This window comes from Crassostrea angulata, chromosome 4 (genome assembly GCF_025612915.1).
Source record: "Crassostrea angulata isolate pt1a10 chromosome 4, ASM2561291v2, whole genome shotgun sequence".
Lineage (NCBI taxonomy): Eukaryota > Metazoa > Mollusca > Bivalvia > Ostreida > Ostreidae > Magallana > Magallana angulata.
This window is the reverse complement of record NC_069114.1, coordinates 35879235-35888409: the sequence shown is the minus strand read 5'-3', so window position 1 is coordinate 35888409 and position 9175 is coordinate 35879235. Positions and strand designations below refer to the sequence as shown.

Sequence of the window (9175 nt, the reverse complement as noted above, 5' to 3'; positions counted from 1 at the left end):
AGGGTGGCAGGGAAACAATTGCGAAGATGGTACAGTTTTTGTTTCAACTTATCAATGTTGTTTTAAAAGTAAAATTTGAAGCATTTTAAAAAAAAATTTAAAAAAGTAAATCAATAATACATCATATTAAGTTTACTTTTTTGTGTAAAAATTAAATACAGTGATATGTCTGTAAACTTATAAAATAACACTATTCCTTGCATATAGTTTTCAACTCTGTTAAAGTAATTGATTAAAACACCCTTTATGATAAACGTCTCTATTTTAAAGTTCATAACGTAATTATTTAATAGTGATTTTGTCAGCCAATACAAATAAAACGTAAGCTTTTTATATAGGATCTCTCATGATGTGCGATTGTATTTGATTTTTATCCAACGAGTTGTGTTTTCTATCCCCCGGCCTTTGCGAGGGGATAGAAAACACACAACGAGTTGGATAAAAAATCATATACCATCGCAAATCATGAGAGATTCTTTTTATCACATGTTATCACATGTTATACCACATCTTTTTTAAATCTCAGTTGTTTCTATAGAATTATAATTGTAAGCCACACAGCACATTTACTACAAGACGTCAATTTTACGCACGGAAAAAAGTTCCTTAAAGAGAAACAAACATTTTAATTTTAAGCATAATTATATAAATTCTTAATAAAATATGAAACAGCATTAAATGTTTCTCATCTATAACTCTACACTTTTCAACTGAATTGTTTTGTTACTTTTTCATTGTACGTCAATCATCCTGAAGCTACGTAATGTTTAATTATGACGTCACGTGGCGTAAGACCACTCAGTAGAATATCAAAAATTTATCCCATGAGTGATATCCACCGCATATTGAGATAAACATGTGATAAATATGGGTAGTTAATGGTTATCAGACCTGCTATTGCGTTTTCATAGTGTTATTATTTAATATTGATTTTTGTTCTTGATCAAACACAGATGACATGAATGCTTTTTATGTAAACATTTTATAATTATAAGATCTGGATGAATGTATTGTCGCGAACCCCTGTCAGAACAATGGAACATGCAATAACAATAACGGTTCATATATTTGTGCTTGTAATGACGGATGGCAGGGAAAAGATTGTGAAGAAGGTATCCTGCAAAAGTTAACACTTGATGTTTTATTTGTTGTTTAGAGCTTAATTTTGTTATAGGAGTATCATCCCGTGTTATCTCTAATTATCTTAGATTTCGATGAATGTCAATTTTCGCCTTGTCAAAACAACGGAACTTGTGTCAATACTGTAGGATCATATATTTGTGACTGCACCACGGGATGGAAAGACCAAAACTGTTTGAATGGTAAAAAAAATATATCAAAATCAACAGCCCAATAAAGACAGATGCAAATCACCCAACCAAAACTGCATTTTTTAACCCCCCCCCCCAATAAAAGCCCGATGAGATTATCAGAAGTATTTCTTTTGTAGATGTTGATGAATGTCAAAAGACTGACTTGTGTAAACACAACGGGACATGCATTAACAACAATGGTTCATATGTATGCAACTGTACAAATGGTTGGCAAGGACAGCATTGTGATGATGGTAAGAACTCTTTGTTATGTATTCGAATGCAGAAATACACTCAGGTGACAAAACTATGTCCACACTTCTCTTTTTACCAAAAAAAATATTGAAAACTAACATTTTTCAAAGAATTGTTTAAAAGTGACCCCTTGACTAATTTCTAAAAGACTCGGATTCAGTTTCAGATTTCTGTATTACATTGGAAATTATATTTAGATATCTCTCCAACCACCTTTTTTGCAATTTTATATTAACAATCCAATGTAAGATATCTCTTGGCTCATACACTGCAAAAGATATATGGTAGAGCTTTCGGAAAATATCTTAATTTTGTGTTTTAAATACCATGTTTTAAAAATGAGTTCTCAGAAAACTATTTCAAAGTATGTCAAAAAGTGCAATTTGATTCTACTGCAATTAATATGAATTTCTTCAAAATCTGAAGAAAAAAACGAATAAAAAAACCCATCAAAAATCTTTTCAAAATAAGCGTTATTTTCAAACAAAAATATAGGGGGTAAAAATGACATACTTTTGACGGGTGATTGTAGATTAGACCATAATGACCGATATCAAAATGGTTTACATGTCAAATTCCGTTGTAGATGTTGATGAGTGTCAAAAGACAGATATGTGTAAACACGACGGGACCTGTATCAACAACAATGGTTCATATGTTTGTGACTGTACAGATGGTTGGCAAGGACAGCATTGTGAAGATGGTAAAAACTCCTGGCTTTTACATATGAATGCAGAAAAGGTAAAAACATATAATGAGAAAGTGAGTTCAAAGTCTTATTTGTCTAATTTAGATGTTGATGAATGTCAAAAGACAGATTTGTGTAAACACAATGGAACCTGCATCAACAGCAATGGTTCATATGTTTGTGACTGCGCAGATGGTTGGCAAGGGCAGCACTGTGAAGAGGGTAAGACTGTTTAAAAAAATCATTCCTATAATGTTAATGCAGAGAAAATGAGATTGAATGCAGAAAATACACATAAGTGTTTATCAACCATAACATTTTTACGTTTTAGAAGTCAACAAGTGTTTTTTTTAATATAACCTTTTTACGATGTAGATGTCAACGAATGCCATGAGGTCGACCTATGTAAACACAATGGAACATGTATTAACAACAATGGATCCTACGCCTGCAGCTGTACAGATGGGTGGCAGGGTTCGAACTGTGAAGTCGGTAAGAATTTTTCAAAAGCATTTAAAAAGGTAAAATAGCAAAATTTGCTGCTTTATATCATCATAATTTTTTTCTATAACCAGCCAATAAAGGATAAAATAAAAATCATGCACCAAAACGATAAAAACATAATCCTTATGTACGTTTCTTAATCTGCATCATTAACCTCTTTTATAACATGTCATTTCTTTAGATGTCGACGAATGTCAGGTGACCTTCTTGTGCGAGAATAATGGGACGTGCATTAATAAGAACGGTTCCTATGAGTGTAACTGTACAGTTGGTTGGCAAGGACAGCATTGCGAAAACGGTAAACATTATATAACGCTTGATTTTACATAATTTACTTTTATATAAACTCATAGATGTCAACATCTTTATTGTTATATCTTATACACATTAACGTTTTTTTTTATTTTTTATTTTTTTTTCTGTCCAGACTTCAACGAATGCGAAGTTGCAAATCTTTGTGAACACAATGGAACTTGCATCAATAATAACGGCTCATACATTTGTAACTGTACAGATGGATGGCAAGGACAACATTGTAAAGATGGTAAGCAAGATTAATCTTAATTTTAAACAAACCTTTGTTCTCTTTAAAACAACAATCAAAAGAGTTGACTGTATTTAAATTTGTATTGAAGATATCAACGAATGCCAAATGTTGCATTTGTGTAAAAACAACGGGACTTGCCTAAATACCAAAGGTTCTTACGTGTGCAATTGTGAAGAGGGATGGCGAGGACAACATTGCGAAGATGGTAAACTACATGTATAAAATCTTATTGAGGAAAATTTTGAACTAAGTTGGAACTTAATTGCATTTTTACTATAAAAATGTTTTCTCAATAAAATATAAGTATATTAATGGTGCAGAAATAGCAAGACATACTAATAAATCCTTTGTTTTTGGTTAAAGATTACAACGAATGTGATCAGCAGAATATTTGTGAACACAATGGAACATGCATCAACAACAATGGGTCCTACGTATGCGACTGTACAGATGGTTGGAAAGGGAAACACTGCTCCGATGGTAGATTATTTGATAAAACTTTTAAAAGATCCGAACAATTTTTGTCATGTGCTTAGTATCAATTTGTCAAGTTTATTTCTATAGATGTTGATGAATGTGAAATAACGGAACTGTGTAAACACAATGGAACCTGTATTAACAATAATGGATCCTATATCTGTAATTGTACTGATGGCTGGCAGGGACAACATTGTGAAGATGGTCAGTACAAAGTAATCCTTAAAATAAAATTGTTATCAATAAATGAGAAATTAGCCTTAAAGATATTTTGAAATACACTGTGAAATTATAGATCATAATGATTAATGAGTTTATGATCTTTTGAAGAAAAAACAACTTTAAATTCATAAAAACTTACTTTACTTTATCATATATTTAATTGTATACATTAGTTTACAGAAGATTCTAACAAGAATGAATATATTTTACATCGTATGTCAGGCTTAAATGAATTTAAATTTTAAGGGTAGAACAACTTAATTTGTTAAAAAGTATATATTAAGTTATACATTTAGCTTTACATACTAAACAGGGGATAACCAATTTCCAAACATTTTTGTAAGTGGCATTAGAAAATAAGAGAAAAACCTCTGTAATCAGAAAAACGTACATGCACTTAGATATGTAAAAATCTTGGGAGTCGAAAAATGGGAAGGTATCGCGACTAGGTCACTTGTTTGTATTTCTTCACCATTTTTAATCATTAAGTGGTTTTGATATTATCATTGCTCGTCAAAAATTTGTCCGCGCTTCAACGAGTGAAGTTAAGGTTTGTGTTCTTTATGTAGAAGATGGTTTTACTCCCTGTGTAAATTTAATTTGAAAACAATAAATTTACTTTATTAGACGCAAACGAATGTGAAGTGACTGACCTCTGTACAAATAATGGGACCTGTATTAACACCAATGGCTCATATAAATGTATCTGTGAGGCTGGGTGGCAGGGACAACATTGTGAAGATGGTAAGATGTTTTTCCCGTGTCAGCAATATTTTTTTGCAAACTTAAAAATTTAACTGCTGAATACAAATAATCAAAAAAAAATTTAAAAGTAGTTATTGTGAATCTGATCATGAAATATTATTTTATCATTCAGTTTTTCCTGACAAAGCAAGGAATTTTAACTATTATATTGATTTATAATATCAAAAGGAAATGTTTTTGTAGATATTGATGAATGCCAGAATATTGACATTTGTATGCATAATGGGACTTGTATCAACAATAATGGATCCTATGTCTGTGAATGTATAGCAGGCTGGCAAGGACTTCATTGTGAAGATGGTAATTTTGCTGTTCGTTTTTGTGGGTCGACAAAATTATTTTTGCATTTTCATTGTTAATTTTTTCATTCAAAATAAAGAATTTAGAAGTATATTGCAAGTAAATTGCTGTAAAAACAATATTTTAAAGATAGCAAATAACTAGTTTTAGATGGTTTTGAAAGCAAGTAGAAACACTAGATTTATTTAGAAATGTTTTTCTCTTACGTTTTATTAAAAACTTCTTATTCTAGATATCAACGAATGCAATCTGAAGGATGTATGTGAACATAATAGTACTTGTATAAATAACAACGGTTCTTACGTATGTAATTGTTCAGAAGGATGGCAGGGACAACATTGTGAAGATGGTAATAAAGTTGCATTATATAAAACAATTGAATAAAAAATCATTTATTCATGCTCAGTTTAAAAACACTATTGCAACATATGTAATTGTCAATACAGATATGGACGAATGTCAACAGACAGAACTGTGTAAACACAATGGGACCTGTATCAACAACAATGGATCTTATGTCTGTAGTTGCAAAGTTGGTTGGCAGGGACAACATTGTCAAGATGGTAAACTACACGAATTCATTTTCATTTTTCACTGCCATAATTCTATTGAAAATTGGATTGGTTTTTCTTTTATTTAATCTGATTAAAAACAATACAAGTAATGACTGCATTGAGAATAAAGTTTAAGAGTATCTTGAAATACCTGATAAAATGCTAGACTTTTTGCATTGTTTACATATTGGTTATTGTTAATTGTGATTCTAGATTTCAACGAGTGTCAAATGAATGACCTGTGTGAACACAATGGTACTTGTATCAATAACAACGGTTCATACGTATGTATCTGTTCAGAGGGATGGCAAGGACAGCATTGTGAAGATGGTAAATAAATCACAGTGAATAAAAAAAATATTAGTACATGTTAGGTTGAAAAACAATCATTGTAACTGTGAAATAATTTATTTTTGACACAGATGTGGACGAATGTCAACTAACAGATCTTTGTAAACACAATGGAACGTGTATCAACAACAATGGATCTTATGTCTGTAATTGTAAAGATGGTTGGCAGGGACAACATTGTGAAGATGGTAAACTACTTAAATTCATTTTTTTCGGTTTCTCTTTAATCATTATAACGAAAACTTGATTGGTTTCCTTTTAGAAAATCCAAAAAGAAATATAGAGAAATAAAAAGATTTCATTGTGAAAAAGGTTAATAAATCGTATAATGATACCTTAAAACCCTGATAAAACACTTGACCAATTTACATGGTTTTCATATTTTAATTGTTGAAAATGATTGTTATTCTAGATATAAACGAATGTCAAGTGATGGACCTTTGTGAACATAATAGTACTTGTATCAATAACAACGGTTCTTACGTTTGTAACTGTTCAGAAGGATGGCAGGGACTGCATTGTGCAAATGGTAAATATTAAAACAAATAAATTATTTCTTTATACACAAGAAAACTTACATATTAGAAGAAAGAAAACATACAAGGCATCAAAAGAGCAGGTTTTGCGAGGACAGCATCGTAAAGTTCTATATCTTCATGACTAGTTTCTTTGTTGATCACTTATAATACTTTGGATCTGAAAAGCTTAATATATCTTTTACAAAAAACCGTCAACATTGAAGACCATTGGTTTAGATTAAAACAGCATTTTGAAGATTTTGAATTAAATGTTAAATCATTTTGAAATTGCCTTACGACAATTTTTGTACATTTTAAAATATGGAACCAATTGCAATTCCAGACATAAACGAGTGTCAAGTAATGGACCTGTGTGAACACAATGGTACTTGTATCAATAACAACGGTTCATACGTATGTAACTGTTCAGAGGGATGGCAAGGACAGCATTGTGAAGATGGTAAATAAATCACAGTGAATAAAAAAATCATTTGTTCATGTGTTAGGTTGAAAAACAATCATTGCAACTGTGAAATAATTTATTTTTGATACAGATGTGGACGAATGTCAACTAACAGATTTTTGTAAACACAATGGGACCTGTATCAACAACAATGGATCTTATGTCTGTAATTGTAAAGATGGTTGGCAGGGACAACATTGTGAAGATGGTAAACTACTTAAATTCATTTTTTTCGGTTTCTCTTTGATCATTATAACGAAAACTTGATTGGTTTCCTTTTATATAATCCAAAAAGAAATAAAGAGAAATAAAAAGTCTTCATTGAGAAAATGGTTAATAAATCGTATAATGATACCTTAAAACCCTGATAAAACACTAGACCTTTTTGCATTGTTATCATATCTTAATTGTTGAAAATGATTGTTATTCTAGATATAAACGAATGTCAAGTGATGGACCTTTGTGAACATAATAGTACTTGTATCAATAACAACGGTTCTTACGTTTGTAACTGTTCAGAAGGATGGCAGGGACAGCATTGTGCAAATGGTAAATATAAAAACAAATAAATTACTTCTACATACACAAGAAAACATACCATTAATCAAAAAAGCAGGTTTTGCGAGGACAGCATCGTAAAGTTCTATATCTTCATGACTAGTTTCTTTGTTGACCACTTATAATACTTTGGAACTGAAAAGCTTAATATGTTGTTTTGTTCTTGTTGTTTTTGTTTTTTTTGTTTTTACAAAAAACCGTTAAGATTGAAGACCATTGGTTTAGATTAAAACAGCATTTTGAAGATTTTGAACTAAATGTTAATTATATTTGAAACTGCCTTTCGACAATTTTTGAGCACCTAACATATGGAACCAATTGCAATTCCAGACATAAACGAGTGTCAAGTAATGGACCTGTGTGAACACAATGGTACTTATATCAATAATAACGGTTCATACGTATGTAACTGTTCAGTAGGATGGCAGGGTCAACATTGTGAAGATAGTAAATGTTAGATTAAAAAACAAATTTTTTGTATATGAGCATTCAAAACAAACATTGCATTGATAAATCTCCGAATTCTTATCGTAGATGTGGATGAATGTCAACAGATAGAACTGTGTAAACACAATGGAACGTGTATCAACAATAATGGATCTTATGTCTGTGATTGTAAAGATGGTTGGCAGGGACAACATTGTGAAGAAGGTAAACTACATATATAATTTTTATTCCTCACTTATATAACTATCGTTTTTAGTGTTTCTGGTTATGCTAAAAATAATTGCCATTATAGATGTAAACGAGTGTCATGTGACGGTGACGGATCTATGTGAACACAATGGTATTTGTATCAATAACAACGGTTCTTACGTGTGTAATTGTTCAGAAGGATGGCAGGGAAAACATTGTGAAGATGGTTATTATATTACATTCCATTAGATATCTGATTAAATTGTAAAGCATTTTACATTTTAAAGTTATAATAATCATTACATCAATGTAGCTTTTCATTTCCATTGCAGATGTGGACGAATGCCAACTGACAGAACTGTGTAAACACAATGGAACCTGCATCAACAACAATGGATCTTATGTCTGTGATTGTAAAGATGGTTGGCAGGGACAACATTGTGAAGATGGTAAATGTTAAATTAAATAACAAATTGCTAGTATATGAGCATTGAAAACAAACAGTGCATTAATAAATCCCCGATTTTTTTTTATTGTAGATGTGGATGAATGTCAACGGACAGAACTGTGTAAACACAATGGAACGTGTATCAACAATAATGGATCTTATGTCTGTGATTGTAAAGATGGTTGGCAGGGACAACATTGTGAAGATGGTAAAATGTTAAATTAAATAACAAATTGCTAGTATATGAGCATTGAAAACAAACAGTGCATTAATAAATCCCCGACTTTTTTTTATTGCAGATGTGGATGAATGTCAACGGACAGAACTTTGTAAACACAATGGAACGTGTATCAACAATAATGGATCTTATGTCTGTGATTGTAAAGATGGTTGGCAGGGACAACATTGTGAAGAAGGTAAACTACATATATAATTTTTATTCCTCACTTATATAACTATCGTTTTTAGTGTTTCTGGTTATGCTAAAAATAATTGCCATTATAGATGTAAACGAGTGTCATGTGACGGATCTATGTGAACACAATGGTATTTGTATCAATAACAACGGTTCTTACG

At 31.2% G+C, this 9175-nt stretch overlaps 1 protein-coding gene and 1 long non-coding RNA gene across 2 annotated transcripts; both read left to right on the top strand.

Annotated features, from left to right (window-relative positions):
• The first annotated feature begins 1013 nt into the window (after positions 1–1013).
• Positions 1014–4930, top strand: LOC128182248 (latent-transforming growth factor beta-binding protein 1-like). The gene is made up of 12 exons (XM_052850839.1): positions 1014–1112; positions 1209–1322; positions 1451–1567; positions 2155–2271; positions 2362–2478; positions 2632–2748; positions 2942–3058; positions 3188–3304; positions 3396–3512; positions 3872–3988; positions 4634–4750; positions 4884–4930. Exons 4-12 carry the CDS (start codon positions 2181–2183, stop codon positions 4928–4930), a joined length of 957 nt encoding a protein of 318 aa, XP_052706799.1. The 5' UTR covers positions 1014–1112; positions 1209–1322; positions 1451–1567; positions 2155–2180.
• Positions 4931–8277: 3347 nt separating this feature from the next.
• Positions 8278–8798, top strand: LOC128181238 (uncharacterized). Its single transcript, XR_008243300.1, has 3 exons — positions 8278–8377; positions 8484–8600; positions 8691–8798. It is a non-coding gene; the product is annotated as an uncharacterized LOC128181238 (long non-coding RNA).
• The last annotated feature ends 377 nt before the right edge of the window (positions 8799–9175 follow it).

Excerpts from the sequence above, each read along its gene's own strand:
- LOC128182248 (XM_052850839.1), top strand. The coding sequence starts at position 2,181 with ATGTGTAAACACGACGGGACCTGTATCAACAACAATGGTTCATATGTT. Across the intron at positions 3,513-3,871 it reads AGGACAACATTGCGAAGATG|ATGTTGATGAATGTGAAATA; the intron begins GTAAACTACATG and ends TTATTTCTATAG. Across the intron at positions 4,751-4,883 it reads GGGACAACATTGTGAAGATG|TTTTTCCTGACAAAGCAAGG; the intron begins GTAAGATGTTTT and ends TTTATCATTCAG.